This window comes from Carcharhinus amblyrhynchos, unplaced genomic scaffold, assembly GCF_965287045.1.
Source record: "Carcharhinus amblyrhynchos unplaced genomic scaffold, sCarAmb.v2.hapA scaffold_712, whole genome shotgun sequence".
NCBI classification, from domain to species: Eukaryota; Metazoa; Chordata; class Chondrichthyes; order Carcharhiniformes; family Carcharhinidae; genus Carcharhinus; species Carcharhinus amblyrhynchos.
The window spans coordinates 40,001-60,000 of record NW_027650452.1 but is presented as its reverse complement, the minus strand read 5'-3'; the positions used below and the strand labels follow the sequence as shown (position 1 = coordinate 60,000).

At 49.1% G+C, this 20,000-nt stretch overlaps 1 protein-coding gene across 1 annotated transcript in view; it reads left to right on the top strand.

Annotated features, from left to right (window-relative positions):
• The window catches only part of LOC145339866 (putative carboxypeptidase X1), a gene marked incomplete at its 5' end in the record, with an annotated part of 65,215 nt that overhangs the window by 18,893 nt on the left and 26,322 nt on the right, over nucleotides 1-20,000 (top strand). Inside the window, 2 exon segments of the mRNA XM_080184398.1 lie at nucleotides 160-283; nucleotides 12,353-12,549. Of these exon segments, the coding sequence (XP_080040524.1) occupies nucleotides 160-283; nucleotides 12,353-12,549 (321 nt within the window).

Below are 20,000 nucleotides of genomic sequence, written 5' to 3'. Positions count from 1 at the left end.
TCCATGAATAGGGTGGGAATGGAAAGATACGGACTCTGTAAGTGTATATGGTTTTAGTTCAGTCGGGCAGCACGGTGGGTACAGGTTTGGAGGGCTGAAGGGCCTGTTCCTGTACTGTTCTCTGTTCTCTGTTCCTCAGTTTGCACTGATTGTCTGCAGGTGATGAATCAGGTCCGGAAGCAATGTCGAAATATCAGCAGGATTTACAGCATTGGACGCAGTAACCAGGGCCGTAAGCTGTATGTGATGGAGATATCAGATAACCCTGGGACTCACGAGCTGGGTAAGTGTAACCTGGGGGGAGGGGGAGCGGGTGTAACCCAGGGGAGGGAATGGGTGGGTGGAACCCAGGGGGTGGGGAGGTGGGGGTGTGTGTGTGTGTGTAACCCGGGGGGAGGGGATGGGTTTTTGTAACTTGGGGATAGAGGGTGTGGGTGTGTGTATCCACAGGGAGGTGTGTGTAACCCACCAGGAGGGGCTATCGGGGGGGAATGGGTTTACTAGACTAATGCCAGGAATGGGGGTTTGTCGGATGAGGGGAGGTTGGTTGTATCTGTTGGGTCAGATGAACAAAGAACAAAGAAAATTCCAGCACAGGAACAGGCCCTTCGGCCCCTCCAATCCTGCACCGACCATGCTGCCCCGACTGAACTAAAACCCCCTCTCCTTCCAGGGCCTTAAAAGTGGCTGCCGTATCTGCTTCCACGACCTGCCCCGGCAACATCTGACCCAACAGATACAACCAACCTCCCCTCATCCAACAAACCCCCATTCCTGGCATTAGTCTAGTAAACCCATTCCCCCCCGCCTCTGCATAACCCCTCCTGGTGGGTTACACACACCTCCCTGTGGATACACACACCCACACCCTGTACCCCCAGGTTGCACACATCCACCACCCCTTCCCCCCCACCCCCCCCAAAGTGTTACACACCCAGTACTCTCTGTGTAAAAAATCTGCCTCTTACATCTCCTTTAAACCTTGCCCCTCGCACCTTAAACCTGTGCCCCCAGTAATTGACTCTTCCGCCCTGGGAAAAAGCTTCTGACTATCCACTCTGTCCATGCCTCTCATAATCTTGTAGATTTCTATCAGGTTTCCCCTCAACCTCCATCGTTCCAGTGAGAACAAACCAAGTTTCTCCAACCTCTCCTCATAGCTAATGCCCTCCATACCAGGCAACATCCTGGTAAATCTTTTCTGTACCCTCTCCGAAGCCTCCACATCCTTCTGGTAGTGTGGTGACCAGAATTGAACATTATATTCCAAGTGCAGCCTAATTAAGGTTCTATAAAGCTGCAACATGACTTGCCAATTTTTAAACTCAGTGCCCCGGCCGATGAAGGCAAGCATGCCGTGTGCCTTCTTGACTACCTTCTCCACCTGCATTGCCCCTTTCAGTGACCTGTGTACCTGTACACCCAGATCCCTCTACCTATCAATACTCTTAAGGGTTCTGCCATTTACTGTATATTTCCTATCTGTATTAGACCTTCCAAAATACATTACCTCACATTTGTCCAGATTAAACTCCATCTGCCATCTCTCCATCCAAGTCTCCAATCGATCTATATCCTGCTCTATCCTCTGATGGTCCTCAGCGCTATCCGCAAATAGAACATAGAACACTACAGCACAAACAGGCCCTTCGGCCCACAAGTTGTGCCGATCACATCCGTACCTGCCAAGCCATAGAACTATCTGTAACTCCCAATCCCATTAAATCCCATATACCCATCCAGAAGTCTTTTAAAATTCCCCAGCGAGTTCGCCTCCACCACCGATGGCAGCCGATTCCATTCACTGAGCAGTGAATGGAACCACCAACCTTTGTGTTGTCCACAAACTTACTAATCAATCCAGTTACATTTTCCTCCAAATCATTTGTATATATTACAATGAGGGGATGAGGAGGAGTTGGGTGTATCTGCTGGAGTTGGATGAGGGGAGGTTGGGTGTATCTGCTGGTGTTGGATGAGGGGAGGTTGGGTGTATCTGCTGGAGTTGGATGAGGGGAGGTTGGGTGTATCTGCTGGAGTTGGATAAGGGGAGGTTGGGTGTATCTGCTGGTGTTAGATGAGGGGAGGTTGGGTGTATTTGCTGGAGTTGGATGAGGGGAGGTTGGGTGTATCTGCTGGAGTTGGATGAGGGGAGGTTGGGTGTATCTGTTGGTGTTGGATGAGGGGAGGTTGGGTGTATCTGCTGGAGTTGGATGAGGGGAGGTTGGGTGTATCTGCTGGATTTGGATGAGGGGAGGTTGGGTGTATCTGCTGGAGTTGGATGAGGGGAGGTTGGGTGTATCTGCTGGAGTTGGATGAGGGGAGGTTGGGTGTATCTGCTGGAGTTGGATGAGGGGAGGTTGGGTGTATTTGCTGGAGGTGGTTTAGATGAGGTTGGGTGTATCTGCTGGAGTTAGATGAGGGGCGATTGAGTGTGTATAAGCAGGTGTTGGTGTTGCATTGCACAGGTAAAAGTCAGTGTAGTTGAGGAGAATACTGAGATACAGGCGACTAGAATAGACGGGATTGAGGTACATAAGGAGGAGGTGTTGGCAATTCTTGAGAGTGTGAAAATAGATAAGTCCCCTGGGCCGGATGGGATTTTCCCTAGGATTCTCTGGGAGGTTGGGGAGGAGATTGCAGAGCCTTTGGCTTTGATCTTCATGTCATCATTGGCTTCAGGTATAGTGCCAGAAGACTGGAGGATAGCAAATGTTGTCCCCTTGTTCAAGAAGGGGAGTAGAGACCATCCTGGGAATTATAGACCGGTGAGCCTTACTTCTGTTGTGGGCAAAGTTTTGGAATGAATTATAAGGGATAGGATTTATAATCATCTGGAGGGAAATAAATTGATTAGGGATAGTCAATACGGTTTTGTGAAGGGTAGGTCGTGCCTCACAAACCTTATCGAGTTTTTTGAAAAGGTGACCAAAGAGGTGGATAAGGGTAAGAAAGTTGACGTGGTGTATATGGATTTTAGCAAAGCGTTTGATAAGGTTCTCTATGGTAGGCTATTGCAGAAAATGCAGATGCATGGGATTGAGGGTGATTTAGCAGTTTGGATCAGGAATTGGCGAGCTGATAGAAGACAGAGGGTGGTGGTTGATGGGAAATATTCAACCTGGAGTTCAGTTACAAGTGGTGTACCTCAAAGATCTGTTTTGGGGCCACTGCTGTTTGTCATTTTGATAAATGACCTAGATGAGGGTGCAGAAGGATGGGTTAGTAAATTTGCTGACGACACCAAAGTTGGAGGAGTTGTAGACAGTGAGGATGGATGTTACAGTTTGCAGAGGGACATAGATAAGCTGCAGAGCTGGGCTGAGAGGTGGCAAATGGAGTTTAATACGGAAAAGTGTGAGGTGATTCACTTTGGTAAGAGTAACAGGAGTACAGAATATAGGGCTAATGGAAGGACTCAGTAGTGTTGACGAGCAGAGAGATCACGGGGTACATGTGCATAGCTCCCTGAAAGTTGGCACCCAGGTTGATAAGGTTGTTAAGAAGGCGTACGGTGTGTTAGCTTTTATTGGTAGAGGGATTGAATTTCAGAGCCGTGAGGTCATGTTACAACTGTACAAAACTCTGGTGCGGCCGCACTTGGAGTATTGCGTATAGTTCTGGTCGCCGCATTATAAGAAAGATGTGGAGGCATTGGAAAGGGTGCAGAGGAGGTTTACCAGGATGTTGCCTGGTATGGTGGGAAGGTCTTATGAGGAAAAGCTGAGGGACTTGAGGTTATTTTCATTGGAGAGAAGAAGGTTACGAGGTGACCTAATTGAGACATACAAGATGATCAGAGGGTTAGATAGGGTGGGCAGTGAGAGCCTTTTTCCTCGGATGGTGATGGCTAACACAAGGGGACATAGCTTTAAATTAAGGGGTGGTAATTATAGGACGGATGTCAGAGGTAGGTTCTTTACTCAGAGGGTAGTAAGGTCGTGGAATGCCCTGCCTGCAGCAGTTGTGGACTCACCAACTTTAAGGTCGTTCAAATGGTCAGTGGATAGGCATATGGATAACATTGGAATAGTTTAGGTTAGAGGGTCATTAGATTGGTTCCACTGGTCGGCGCAACATCGAGGGCCGAAGGGCCTGTACTGTGCTGTTATGTTCGAATTCCAGCAGATACACCCAACCCACCCCCCACCCATTCAACACCAGCAGATACACACCCAGTCTCTGCTCATCCAACAGAACAGATATGCCCAACCACCTCTCATTCGATTCCATCAGAAACACCCAACCACCCCCATCTGGTTTGTGAGGCAAAACCTAACCTTCACAAAACCGTGTTGACTATCCCTAATCAAATTACTCCTTTCTAGATGATTATAAATCCTGTCTCCTATAATCCTTTCCAAAACTTTGCCCACAACAGAAGTAAGGCTCACTGGCCTATAATTCCCAGGATGGTCTCTACTCCCCTTCTTGAACAAGGGGACAACATTTGCTATCCTCCAGTCTTCCGGCACTATACCTAAAGCCAATGACGACATGAAGATCAAAGCCAAAGGCTCTGCAATCTCCTCCCTAGCCTCCCAGAGAATCCTAGGGTAAATCCCATCTGGCCCAGGGCACTTATCTATTTTCATACTCTCAGGAATCGCCAACACCTCCTCCTTATGTACCTCAATCCCGTCTAGTCTATAGCCTATATCTCAGTATTCTCCTGGACTACATTATGTTTTTCCTGTGTGAATACAGATGAAAAGTATTTATTTAGTGTCTCTCCTATCCGGACTCCATGCACAACTTCCCACTACTGTCCTTGACTGACCCTAATCTTACCCCAAGTCATTCTTTTATTCCTGATATACCTATAGAAAGCTTCAGGGTTTTCCTTGTTCCTACCTGCCAAAGACTTCTCATATCTCCTCCTGGCTCTTCTTAGCTCTCTCTTTTGAACCATCGAATCCTACAGTGCAGAAAGGAGGCCCTTCGGCCCATCAAGTCTACACCAACCACAATCCCACCTAGTCCCTACCCCCATACCCCTACATATTTTACCCACTAACCCCTCTAACCTACATATCTCAGGACACTAAGGGACAATTTAGCTTGGCCAATCTAGCTAACCCGCAGATCTTTGGACTGTGGGAGGAAACTGGAGCACCCGGAGGAAACCCACGCGGACACAAGGAGGATGTGCAAACTCCACACAGACAGTGACCCGAGGCCGGGAATCGAACTCAGGTCCCTGGAGCTGTGAAGCAGCAGTGTTAACCACTGTGCCACCGTGCCGCCCAAGTGCTCCCACCTGACCATCTGCCGCCCAGCTGCCCCTATCAGACCCCATTTAACTCCTTCCTAGCTACCTTGTAACTCCCCAGTGCCCTAACTGAGCCTTCACGTCTCATCTTTACATAAGCCTCCTTCTTCCTCTTCACCAGAGATACAACTTCCTTAGTACACCACGGTTCCCTCACTCTACCACTTCCTCCCTGACTGACAGGTACATATTTATCAAGGACTCGCAGTAGCTGCTCCTTGAATAAGCTCCACATTTCAGATGTTCCCAGGCCCTGAAATTTCCTACACCACCCTATGTATCCTAAATCTTGCCTAATAGCCTCATAATTACCTTTCCCCCAGCTATAACTTCTGCCCTTCGGTATATGCCTATCCCTTTCCATCACTAAGGTAAACGTAACCGAATTGTGGTCACTATCACCAAAGTGCTCACCTACCTCCAAGTCTAACACCTGGTCTGGTTCATTACCCAGTACCAAATCCAATAGGCCTCTTGTTGGCCTATCTACATACTGTGTCATGAAACCTTCCTGCACACATTGGACAAAAACTGACCCCTCTAACGTGCTTGAACTACAGCTTTTCCAATCAATATTTGTAGAGTTAAAGACCCCATAACAACTACCCTGTTACTCTCGCACCTATCCAGGATCATCTTTGCAATCCCTTCCTCTACATCTCTGGAACTTTTTGGAGGCCTATAAAAAACTCCCAACAGTGTGATCTCATAAGAACATAAGAACATAAGAAATAGGAGCAGGAGTAGGCCATCTAGCCCTTCGAGCCTGCCCCGCCATTCAATAAGATCATGGCTGATCTGTCGCTGCTCAGTTCCACTTTCCCGCCCTCTCCCCATAACCCTTAATCCCCTCTCTTATCAAAAACCCATCAACCCGCGTCTTAAAAATATTTAGCGAGGCAGCCTCCACCACTTCAACGGGCAGAGAATTCCAGAGATTCACCACCCTTTGAGTGAAGAAGTTCCTCCTCAACTCCGTTCTAAACCGCCCCCCTTTTATCTTGAGGCTGTGCCCCCTAGTCCTACTGTCTTTTTTGAGCAGGAAGAGTCTCTCCACCTCTATCCTATCCATCCCATTCATCATCATATACGTCTCAATGAGATCTCCCCTCATTCTTCTAATCTCTAACGAGTACAAGCCCAGTTTATTCAGCCTCTCCTCATAGCTCAACCCCCTCAACTCCGGTATCAGCCTAGTAAACCTCCTCTGCACTCCCTCCAAGGCCAAAATATCTTTGCGCAGGTGCGGCGCCCAAAACTGCACACAGTACTCCAGCTGCGGCCTCACCAATGCCCTATACAGCTGCAGCAAGACCTCCCTACTTTTATATTCAATCCCCCTCGCTATGAAGGCCAGCATCCCATTCGCCTTCCTGACCACCTGCTGCACCTGCAAGCTGGGTTTTTGCGACTCATGCACAAGGACCCCGAGGTCCCTCTGCACCGTCGCCTGCTGCAGTCTTTCGCCACGTAAGTAATAGTCCTTCCTACCATTCTTCCTACCAAAGTGGACCACCTCACACTTGCCAACATTAAATTCCATTTGCCATTTCCTGGCCCATTCGCCCAGCCTATCTAGATCCTTCTGCAGACTCTCCACACCCTCCGCACAATTTGCCTTTCCCCCAATCTTGGTGTCATCAGCAAATTTCGACACCCTGCACTCGGTTCCCTCCTCCAGATCATCTATATAAATGGTAAATAGCTGAGGCCCCAGCACCGACCCCTGGGGCACCCCACTAGTCACCAACCGCCAATCCGAATAGCACCCATTGACCCCCACTCTCTGCCTCCTATTTGACAACCAATCGTCTATCCACGCTAACACCCTACCCCCAACTCCATGTCCCCTGACCTTCTGTAATAACCTCTTGTGAGGTACCTTGTCAAACGCCTTCTGAAAATCCAGAAAGACCACATCCACCGGCTCTCCTCTATCCACTGCCCTAGACACATCCTCATAGAACTCCAGTAAATTTGTCAGACACGACTTCCCTTTAATGAAACCGTGTTGCGTCCGCCCTATCAAGCAATTCCCTTCAAGATGCCTCGCAATTTCCTCCTTAATGACGGATTCTAACATTTTACCTACCACAGACGTTAAACTAACCGGCCTATAATTCCCCGCCTTTTGCCTGGCACCCTTCTTAAACAACGGCGTAACATTAGCCGTTTTCCAATCTTCCGGCACTTCCCCGGAATCCAGCGACGTCTGGAAAATAACCACCAAGGCATCCACTATAACCTCCGCTATTTCTTTCAGAACCCTCGGATGCATTCCATCCGGTCCTGGGGACTTGTCCACAATCAGCCCCTCCAGTCTGTCGAGCACCGCCTCTCTAGTAACAGTAATGTCATTAAGACCCTCCATTCCTACCACCTTTCCATCTCTAACACCCGGCAAATTATTCACGTCCTCCTCCGTGAAGACAGAAACAAAAAAGTTATTCAAGGCCTCAGCCATATCCCCATCCCCTACCACTAAGTCCCCCTTCTCATCCTCTAAGGGACCAACATTCACCCTAGCCAGCCTCTTCCTTTTTATATATTTATAAAAACTCTTGCTATCCTTTTTTATATTAAGTGCTAGCCCAGCCTCATAGCTTCTCCTACCCTTCTTTATCAACTTCTTTGTCAATCTTTGTTGACATTTAAACCTTTCCCAATCCTCTTCTCGCCCACTGCTCTTAGCTACTCGAAATTCCTCCGCTTTTAATTTAACACTTTCCTTCACCTCCTTCGTTATCCACGGCTTATTACCTCTCTTCCTACTGTCCTTTTTAACCATCGGAATAAATTTCTGCTGAGCACCAAGAAAGATCTCCTTAAAGATCCTCCACTGCTCCTCAGCAGACCTACCTTCCAACGCACTCCCCCAGTCCACATTTGCCAATTCTTCTCTCATCCTACCGTACTCCCCTCTATTCAAACAAAGGACGCGTGTCCGGGAACCCACTTTCTCCTCCTCCATCTGCACCAGAAACTCCACCATACAATGATCACTCTCTCCAAGAGGATCCTTCACCGCAAGGTCCCTAATTCTACCCGCCTCATTACATAGCACCAGATCCAAGATAGCTCGCTCCCTCGTCGGCTCCAACACACACTGTTCAAGGAAATTATCCCGGCAGCATTCCAAGAACTCCTCCTCGAGCCCACCTCGTCCAACATGGGTCGACCAATCAATATGCAGATTGAAATCTCCCATAACTACAGCCGTCCCATTCCTGCACGCCGCACTTATTTGCGCGTTAACAGCCCGCCCCACCTCCAGATCATTATTCGGGGGCCTATAGACGACACCCACCAGCGTCTTCCTCCCTTTGCTGTTCCTAATCTCCACCCACATCGATTCCACGTTCTGCTCTTTGGCTCCGATATCATCCCTCTCCTTTCCTGTTTCTAATCTCAGCCCATACTACCTCAGAGTCCTCATCAAATGTCTTTTCTGCCACCGTAATACTGTCCCTGACTAACAATGCCACGTCTCCCCCTCTCTTACCACCAGTGAGGGAGGTTGAGTGTATCTGCTGGTATTGAATGAGGGAAATGTGTGTGTATCTGCTGAGTCAGATGAAGGGAGGTTGGGTGTGATTCATTTTGGTAGGACAAACTTGAATGCAGATTACAGGGTCAACGACAGTGTTCTGAGGAGTGTGGAGGAACAGAGAGATCTTGGGGTTCATATCCACAGATCTCTGAAGGTTGCCACTCAAGTGGATAGAGCCGTGAAGAAGGCTTATAGTGTGTTAGCGTTTATTACCAGCGGGTATAAGTTTAGGAGCCGTGGGGTTATGCTGCAACTATACAGGACCTTGGTGAGACCACAATTGGAATATTGTGTTCAGTTCTGGTCACCTCACTATAAGAAGGATGTGGAAGCATTGGAGAGAGTGCAGAGGAGATTTACCAGGATGCTGCCTGGTTTGGAGGGTAGGTCTTATGAGGAAAGGTTGACGGAGCTGGGGCTTTTCTCTTTGGAGCGGAGGAGGATGAGAGGCGACTTAATAGAGGTTTATAAGATGATGAGGGAGATTGCTAGAGTGGATGTGCAGAGACTATTTCCTCGGGTGGATGTAGCTGTTACTAGGGGGCATAACTATAAGGTTCATGGTGGGAGATATAGGAGGGATGTCCGAGGTAGATTCTTTACTCAGAGAGTGGTTGGGGTGTGGAATGCACTGCCTGCTGTGCTGATCGGACAGTTTAGGAACTTTCAAGCGGTTATTGGATAGGCACATGGAGCACACCAGAATGACAGGGAGTGGGATAGCTTGACGTTGGGTTTGGACACAGCTCGGCACAACATTGAGGGCGGAAGGGCCTGGACTGTGCTGTTACGTTCTATGTGTATCTGCTGGATTTGGATGAGGGGAGGTTGGGTGTATCTGCTGGAGTTGGATGAGGAGGAGTTGGGTGTATCTGCTGGAGTTGGATGAGGGGAGGTTGGGTGTATCTGCTGGAGTTGGATGAGGGGAGGTTGGGTGTATCTGCTGGTGTTGGGTGAGGGGAGGTTGGGTGTATCTGCTGGAGTTGGATGAAGGATGGTTGGGTATATCTGCTGGAGTTGGATGAAGGATGGTTGGGTGTATCTGCTGGAGTTGGATGAGGGGAGGTTGGGTGTATCTGCTGGTGTTGGGTGAGGGGAGGTTGGGTGTATCTGCTGGAGTTGGATGAGGGGAGGTTGGGTGTATCTGCTGGAGTTGGGTGAGAGGAGGTTGGGTGTATCTGCTGGAGTTGGATGAAGGATGGTTGGGTATATCTGCTGGAGTTGGATGAGGAGAGGTTGGGTGTATCTGCTGGAGTTGGATGAGGGGAGGTTGGGTGTATCTGCTGGAGTTGGATGAGGGGAGGTTGGGTGTATGTGCTGGTGTTGGATGAGGGGAGGTTGGGTGTATCTGCTGGAGTTGGATGAGGGGAGGTTGGGTGTATCTGCTGGTGTTGGATGAGGGGAGGTTGGGTGTAGCTGCTGGAGTTGGATGAGGGGAGGTTGGGTGTATCTGCTGGAGTTGGATGAGGGGAGGTTGGGTGTAGCTGCTGGAGTTGGATGAGGGGAGGTTGGGTGTAGCTGCTGGAGTTGGATGAGGGGAGGTTGGGTGTATCTGCTGGATTTGGATGAGGGGAGGTTGGGTGTAGCTGCTGGATTTGGATGAGGGGAGGTTGGGTGTAGCTGCTGGAGTTGGATGAGGGGAGGTTGGGTGTATCTGCTGGAGTTGGATGAGGGGAGGTTGGGTGTATCTGCTGGAGTTGGATGAGGGGAGGTTGGGTGTAGCTGCTGGAGTTGGATGAGGGGAGGTTGGGTGTATCTGCTGGAGTTGGATGAGGGGAGGTTGGGTGTATCTGCTGGAGTTGGATGAGGGGAGGTTGGGTGTAACTGCTGGTGTTGGGTGAGGGGAGGTTGGGTGTATCTGCTGGAGTTGGGTGAGGGGAGGTTGGGTGTATCTGCTGGAGTTGGACGAGGGGAGGTTGGGTGTATCTGCTGGAGTTGGATGAGGGGAGGTTGGGTGTATCTGCTGGAGTTGAATGAGGGGAGGTTGGGTGTAACTGCTGGAGTTGGGTGAGGGGAGGTTGGGTGTATCTGCTGGAGTTGGGTGAGGGGAGGTTGGGTGTATCTGCTGGAGTTGGATGAGGGGAGGTTGGGTGTATCTGCTGGTGTTGGACGAGGGGAGGTTGGGTGTATCTGCTGGAGTTGGATGAGGGGAGGTTGGGTGTATCTGCTGGTGTTGGATGAGGGGAGGTTGGGTGTAACTGCTGGATTTGGATGAGGGGAGGTTGGGTGTATCTGCTGGAGTTGGATGAGGGGAGGTTGGGTGTATCTGCTGGTGTTGGATGAGGGGAGGTTGGGTGTAACTGCTGGATTTGGATGAGGGGAGGTTGGGTGTATCTGCTGGAGGTGGATGAGGGGAGGTTGGGTGTATCTGCTGGAGTTGGGTGAGGGGAGGTTGGGTGTATCTGCTGGAGTTGGGTGAGGGGAGGTTGGGTGTATCTGCTGGAGTTGGGTGAGGGGAGGTTGGGTGTATCTGCTGGTGTTGGGTGAGGGGAGGTTGGGTGTATCTGCTGGTGTTGGGTGAGGGGAGGTTGGGTGTATCTGCTGGATTTCAGTAGAGTGAGAGATATCTTGATCAAAATCAAATACAAAGAACAGTACAGTACAGGAACCGACCTTTCAGCCCACAAAGCCTGTGCCTATCTAGACCAACCGCCTGTATCCCTGTGTACCGTCTATATCCCTCTGTTCCCCGTTTGTTCATGTGTCTGTCCAGATACGTTTTAAACGTTGCGAACGTATCGACTTCAACCAGTTGACTCAGCAGTGTATTCCAGCCTCCCGTTAGCCTCAGTGTAAAAAACTTTCCCCGCTCACTGCTACTGAACCTTTCTCCCCTTACTTTGAATTTGTGCCCCTTTGTGATTGTCATTTCTGTCCTGGGAAAACATTTTCCAAGTGTTCACCTTATCCATGTCCCTCATAAATTTATCAACTTCTATTAGGTCTTCCCTCATTCTCTGTCTTTCCAGGGGGAACAACCCCAGTTTACCCAATCTCTCCTCATAGCTAAGACCCTCCATACCAGCCAACATCCTGTAAACCTTCTCTGCACTCTCTCCAAAACCACCACGTCCTTCCGGTTGTGTGGTGACCAAAATTGAACAGAATTCCAAATGTATCTCAAATCTTCCAGATTCTGGGAGTGTGGTGGGGGTGGTCTGGACAGGCTGGATACGGAGAGAATGTCTCCTCATCAGAGAATCTACAACCCAGAGTGGCTGTTTGTAATAAAGTGTCACCGGTTTTAGACAGAGATAAGTAGAAGTGTTTTCTCTCAGAGGGAGCTGACTGTCTGGAATTCTCTCCCTGGAAAGGTACTGGCTGCAGATTCCAGGTTACAAAGGTTTTTTTTCACAAGGGGGTGAAAGCTTATTGGGTGGACGGTAGGAATGAGGGTTACAGTCAGATCCAGAATGGTCCAGCAGAGCTCAAGGGGCTGAATAGCCATCCTGATCCTTGTGTGAATGATTTGTGTCACTGTGAGTTACTCCTGATATTTGCCTGGTAATTTTGTTGCTTGGATCTTGCAGGGGAACCTGAATTCCGATATGTTGCTGGAATGCATGGCAATGAGGTTGTGGGGAGAGAAATTCTTATCTTCCTGATGCAGTATCTGTGTCAGCAATACCAACAAAATAACCCACGCATACTCCAGCTGGTACACAGCACCCGAATACACCTGCTACCATCAATGAATCCTGACGGATATGAACTGGCGCATCAACTGGTACACACATCATCAGAGACAGAGAGAGAGAGAGAGAGACAGAGACGGAGACGGAGAGAGAGACAGAGAGTGAGAGAGAGACAGAGAAAAAGGTAGAGACAGAGAGAGACAGACAGACAGAGAGAGAGGGAGAGACAGAGGCAGAGAGAGAGACACAGAGGCAGACAGTGAGACAGAGAGAGAGACAGAGACAGAGAGGGAGACAGACAGAGAGACAGAGAGAGAGGGAGAGACAGAGAGAGACAGAGAGAGAGACAGACAGAGAGAGAGAGGGAGAGAGAGGCAGAGAGAGAGACACAGGCAGAGAGGGAGACAGACACAGAGAGAGGGAGAGAGAGAGACAGACAGAGAGAGAGATAGAGAGCGAGAGAGGGAGAGAGAGACAGAGGCAGAGAGAGAGAGACACAGAGGCAGACAGTGAGACAGAGAGGGAGACAGAGAGAGAGGGAGAGACAGACAGACAGACAGAGAGAGAGAGAGGGAGACACAGAGGCAGACAGTGAGACAGAGAGAGAGACAGAGAGGTAGAGACAGAGTGAGGGAGAGACAGAGAGAGAGAGAGACAGAAAGACAGAGTGACAGAGACAGACAGACAGAGAGAGAGACGGAGAGAGACAGACAGACAGAGAGAGAGAGAGAGACAGAGAGAGGGAGAGGTACAGACAGAGAGAGAGAGAGAGACAGAGAGAGGGAGAGAGAGACAGAAAGAGGGAGAGAGAGACAGAGAGAGAGAGACAGACAGAGAGAGTGAGAGAGAGAGGGAGACAGAGAGAGAGACAGGGAGAGGCAGAGAGAGACAGCGAGAGAGAGAGGGAGACAGAGAGAGAGACAGGGAGAGGCAGAGAGAGACAGCGAGAGAGAGACAGAGACAGAGAGAGACAGACAGACAGAGAGAGAGACAGACAGAGAGAGAGAGAGCGAGAGAGAGACAAAGAGAGAGAGAGACAGAGACAGAGAGACAGAAACAGAGACACAGAGGCAGTCAGTGAGACAGACAGAGAGAGACAGACAGAGAAAGACAGAGACAGAGAGATGGAGACAGACAGACAGAGAGCGGGAGACAGAGAGAGGGAGAGACAGAAAGAGAGTTTCAGAGACAGAGAGTGACAGAGACAGAGAGATGGAGACAGACAGACGGTGACAGACAGACAGAGACAGACAGACAGAGAGAGGGAGACAGAGACAGACAGACAGAGAGACAGAGAGAGGAACAGAGAGAGAGAGACAGAGAGAAAGAGAGAGTGAGAGGGAGAAAGAGAGACAGAGAGAGAGAGAGACACACACAGAGAGAGACAGAGAGTCGAAGGAGTGATTTTAAGAGAGAAATTCCATATCCAGCGAGCAGGAAAATGGGAGAGATTCGGAGTCGTTATTTGGGCGATTCCAATTTCAGGATGATCTTTGTTTCGAGAAGGGAAATGTGGATCGGACTGTTTCCAGCCACTGGATGGAGTGGACAGAGCTTTACTATGATCGATTTAATAGGAAACCCTATTACGGGAAGAATATGATTGAACTAGAAAGAGTGCAGAAAAGATTTACTCGGATGCTACCGGGACTTAATGGATTGAGTTATAAGGAGAGGCTGGATAGACTGGGACTTTTTTCACTGGAGCGTAGGAGGGGTGATCTTATAGAGGTCTATAAAATAATGAGGGGCACAGATCAGCTAGATAGTCAATATCTTTTCCCAAAGGTAGGGGAGTCTAAAACTAGAGGGCATAGGTTTAAGGTGAGAGGGGAGAGATACAGAAGTGTTCAGAGGGGCATTTTTTTCACACAGAGGGTGGTGAGTGTCTGGAACAAGCTGCCAGAGGTAGTAGTAGAGGTGGGTACAATTTTATCTTTTAAAAATCATTTAGACAGTTACATGGGTAAGATGAGTGGTGTTCCTCAGGGATCAGTGCTGGGACCTTTGCTGTTTGTAATATATAGAACATAGAACACTACAGCACAAACAGGCCCTTCGGCCCACAAGTTGCGCTGATCACATCATCACCTACCAACCTACAGACCTATCTATAACCCTCAATCTCATTAAACCCCATATACTCATCCAGAAGTCTTTTAAAAGACCCCAGCGAGTTCGCCTCCACCACCACTGACGGCAGCCGATTCCATTCACTCACCACCCTCTGAGTGAAAAACTTACCCCTAACATCACTTCTGAACCTCCCTCCCCGCACCTTAAATCTGTGTCCTCTCGTAGCGACCATTTCAAACCGGGGAAATAGCCTCTGAGAATCCACCCTATCTATTCCTCTCAACATTTTGTAAACTTCTATCAGGTCGCCTCTCAACCTTCGTCTCTCCAGGGAGAAGAGTCCCAGCTCCCTCAACCTAACTTCATAAGGCATGCCTCCCAGTCCAGGCAACATCCTTGTAAATCTCCTCTGTACCCTCTCAATAGCTTCTACATCTTTCCTATAGTGAGGCGACCAGAACTGCGCACAATACTCTAAATGAGGCCTGACAAGGGTCTTATAAAGTTCCAGCATTACCTCCCGACTCCTAAACTCAATCCCTCGATTAATGAAGGCCAGTACACCATACGCCTTCTTGACCACCTCCTCCACCTGCGAGGCCGATTTAAGAGTCCTGTGGGCCCGGACCCCAAGATCCTTCTGCTCCTCAACACTACTCAGACTTCTGCCCTTGATAGTGTACTCGTTCATCCCGTTGGTTCTGCCAAAATGGACGACTACACATTTATCCGCGTTGAAGTCCATCTGCCACTTCTCCGCCCAGTCCTGCATCCTATTTCTGTCCTGCTGCAACTTTTGCCATCCTTCCAGACCATCCACAACACCACCGACCTTCGTGTCATCAGCAAACTTACTTACCCATCCCTCCACTTCCTCATCCAGGTCATTTATGAAAATGACAAACAACAAGGGTCCCAGAACAGATCCTTGAGGCACTCCGCTGGTGACTGACCTCCATTTAGAAAAAGCCCCATCCACAACCACTCTCTGCCTTCTGCAGGCAAGCCAGTTCTGGATCCACAAGGCCAAAGGCCCTTGGATCCCATGCCCTCTCACCTTCTCAAGAAGTCTTGCATGGGGGACCTTATCAAACGCCTTGCTGAAGTCCATGTACACTACGTCCACGGCACTTCCTTCGTCAATGTGTTCAGTCACATTATCGAAGAACTCAACGAGGCTTGTAAGGCACGACCTGCCCTTGACAAATCCATGCTGACTATTCCTGATCATGTCAAACCTCTCCAAATGTTCGTAAATCTTGTCCCTCAGAAGCCTCTCCATCAACTTACCAACCACTGAGGTCAGACTCACTGGTCGGTAATTTCCCGGGCTATCTCTGTTCCCTTTCTTGAAAATAGGAACGACATCCGCAATCCTCCAATCTTCCGGAACCTCTCCCGACTCCATTGACGACGCAAAGATCATCGCCAGGGGCTCTGCAATCACTTCCCTCGCCTCCCACAGTATCCTGGGGTATATCCCATCTGGTCCCAGCGACTTATCTACCTTGCTAGAATTCAAAAGTTCCAACACATCCTCCACCTTAATATTCACGTACTCAATCCTTTCCATCTGCTGCAAATCCATAACAAAATCTCCCAGATCAGCTTCCACTGTGAATACTGAGGCGAAGTACTCGTTAAGCACCTCTGCCATTTCTTCTGGTTCCACACAAACCTTTCCCCCCTCACCTTTTATAGGTCCTATCCCTTCTCTTCTCATCCTTTTACCTTTCACATATTTATAGAAGGCCTTGGGATTCTCCTTAATCTTACCCGCCAAGGTCTTCTCATGACCCCTTCTGGCTCTCCTAATTTCCCTTTTAAGTTCCCTCCTACAGTCCTTATACTCCTCAAGATCTTTAACATCTCCTAATTCCCTGAACCTCTTGTACACCTTCCTTTTCTTCCTGACTAGGTTCAACACATCCTTTGTGCACCACGGTTCCCTCGACCCACCAAAACCCCCTCGTCTCATCGGAACGTTGTCATTCAGAGCTCCAGACAAACATTCCTTGAATATCTGCCACCTTCCTTCGGTACTTTTCCCTAAGAACGCCTCCTTCCAGTTTATTTGTCCAAGTAACTTCCTGACTTCTTCGTATCTCCCCTTACCCCAGACAAACACCTTCCTAGCCTGCCTGATCCTATCTCGTTCCAATGCAATTGTGAAGGAGATAGAATTATGGTCACCATTCCCGAGATGCTCTCCTACCGAGAGATCCATCACCTGCCCTGGTTCATTCGCCAGTACCAGGTCAAGTACAGCCTCTCCCCTCGTAGGCTTGTCCACATACTGTGTCAGGAAACCCTCCTGAACACACCTAACAAACTCCTCCCCATCTATACCCCTTACCCTAGGGATATTCCAGTCGATGTTTGGGAAATTGAAGTCTCCCATCACGACAACTCTGTTATTAATACATCTCTCCAGAATCTGTTTCCCTATTTGCACTTCAACTTCCCTGTCACTATTGGGCGGCCTATAGAATACACCCAGCAAAGTTTTTGACCCTTTGCTGTTCCTAACTTCCACCCACAGAGATTCTGTAGACAATCCCTCCACGACATCCTCTTTCTCTGTAGCCATGACACTGTCCCTGATCAACAGTGCCACTCCACCACCTCTTCTGCCACCCTCCCTGTCCTTCCTGAAGCACCTGAAGCCTGGCACCTGAAGTACCCAGTCCTGTCCCTGAGACATCCAAGTCTCCGTAATGGCCACCACATCACAATCCCAAACAGCTATCCACGCCCTAAGCTCATCTACCTTATTCACTATACTGCTTGCATTAAAATATATACACTTCAGCCCCTCAGTCTGGGCATTTCCCATCTCCACCGCCTGTCTAACCTCCCTCCCATACTGCCTGCGGTCCTCCCCTACCTGGGAGCGAACCTCCTCCGTCCCAGTTTCCCCATCACAGTTCCCTCCCCCCATCCTTTCTAGTTTAAAGTCCCCCCGGTAGCCTTAGCCAGTCTTCCCGCCAAGATACTAGTCCCCCTGGTATTTAAGTGCCACCCGTCCTTACTATAGACGTCCCACCTACCCCTAAAGAGGTCCCAGTGATCTAGGAACCGAAATCCCTGCCCTCTGCACCAGTCCCTCAGCCACGCATTCACCCTCCACCTCATTCCATTCCTGCCCTCATTCTCCCGTGGCACAGGCAGCAATCCTGAGATTACTACCTTCGCTTTTCTCTTCCTCAGCTGCCTACCCAGTTCCCTATAGTCCCTTTTCACGACTGCCTCCCTCTTCTTACCTACGTCAGTAGTACCTATATGTACTACTACCTCCGGTTCCTCACCCTCCCCTTTCAGGATGTCTGGGACACGCCCAGAGACATCCCGAATCCCAGCCCCAGGGAGACAAACCACCATCCGCGACTCCCGTCTACATCCACAAAAACGCCTGTCCGCCCCCCTCACTGTGGAGTCCCCTATTAACACTACCTTTCTGCTTCCCTTTTTGATTTTTTGGCTATATAAATGATTTAGAGGAAAATGTAACTGGTTTGATTAGTGAGTTTGCGGACGACACAAAGGTTGGTGATTTGTGGATAGTGATGAGGACCATCAGAGGATAGAGCAGGATATAGATCAGTTGGAGACTTGGATGGAGAGATGGCAGATGGAGTTTAATCTGGACAAATGTGAGGTAATGTATTTTGGAAGGTCTAATACAGATGGGAAATATACAGTGAATGGTAGAACCCTTAAGAGTATTGATAGGCAGAGGGATCTGGGTGTACAGGTACACAGGTCACTGAAAGTGGCAATGCAGGTGGAGAAGGTAGTCAAGAAGGCACACGGCATGCTTGCCTTCATCGGCCGGGGCACTGAGTTTAAAAATTGGCAAGTCACATTGCAGCTTTATAGAACCTTAGTTAGGCTGCACTTGGAATATAATGTTCAATTCTGGTCACCACACTATCAGAAGGATGTGGAGGCTTCGGAGAGGGTACAGAAAAGATTTACCAGGATGTTGCCTGGTATGGAGGGCATTAGATATGAGGAGAGGTTGGAGAAACTTGGTTTGTTCTCACTGGAACGATGGAGGGTGAGGGGAGACCTGATAGAAATCTACAAGATTATGAGAGGCATGGACAGAGTGGATAGTCAGAAGCTTTTTCCCAGGGTGGAAGAGTCAATTACTGGGGGCACAGGTTTAAGGTGTGAGGGGCAAGGTTTAAAGGAGATGTACGAGGCAGATTTTTTACACAGAGGGTGGTGGGTGCCTGGAACTCACTGCTGGGGGAGGGAGTGGAAGTGGATACGATAGTGAGTTTTAAGGGGCGTCTTGACAAATCCATGAATAGGATGGGAATAGAGGGATACGGTCCCCGGAAGGGTAGGGGGTTTAGTTCAGTCGGGGGCAGCATGGTCGGTGCAGGCTTGGAGGGGCCGAAGGGCCTGTTCCTGTGCTCGAATTTTCTTTGTTCTTTGTCAGAGGGTATTGAGGGCTATGGGCCAAATGCAGGCAACCCATCAACTCCCAGCAGCATCCTAGTAAATCTTTTCTGTACTCTTTCTAGTTTAATAATATCCTTTCTATAATAGGGTGACCAGAATTGTACACAGTTTTCCAAGTGTGGCCTTACCAATGTCTTGTACAACTTCAACAAGACGTCCCAACTCCTGTATTCAATGTTCTGACCGATGAAACCAAGCATGCCGAATGCCTTCTTCACCACTCTGTCCACCTGTGACTCCACTTTCAAGGAGCTATGAACCTGTACCCCGAGATCTCTTTGTTCTGTAACTCTCCCCAACACCCTACCATTAACTGAGTAAGTCCTGCCCTGGTTCAATCGACCAAAATGCATCACCTCACATTTATCTAAATTAAACTCCATCTGCCATTCGTCAGCCCACTGGCCCAATTGATCAAGATCCCGTTGCAATTGGAGATAACTTTCTTCACTGTCCACTATGCCACCAATCTTGGTGTCATCTGTAAACTTACATAAGAACTCGGAGCAGGACTCGGCCATCTGACCCCTCGAGCCTGCTCCGCCATTCAATAAGACCGTGGCTGATCTTTTCATGGACTCAGCCCCACTTACCCACCCGCTCACCATAACCCTTAATTCCTTCACTGTTCAAAAATGTATCTATCCTTGCCTTAAAAACATTCAATGAGGGAGCCTCAACTGCTTCACTGGGCAGGGAATTCCACAGATTCACAACCCTTTGTGTGAAGAAGTTCCTCCTCAACTCAGTCCTAAATCTGCTCCCCCTTATTTTGAGGCTATCCCCCCTAGTTCCAGTTTCACCCACCAGTGGAAACAACTTCCCTGCTTCTATCTTATCGATTCCCTTCATAATCTTATATGTTTCTATAAGATCTCCCCTCATTCTTCTGAATTCCAATGAGTATATCCCCAGTCTACTCAGTCTCTCCTCATAATCCAACCCTCTCAACTGCAGAATCAACCGAGTGAATCTCCTCTGCACCCCCTCCAGT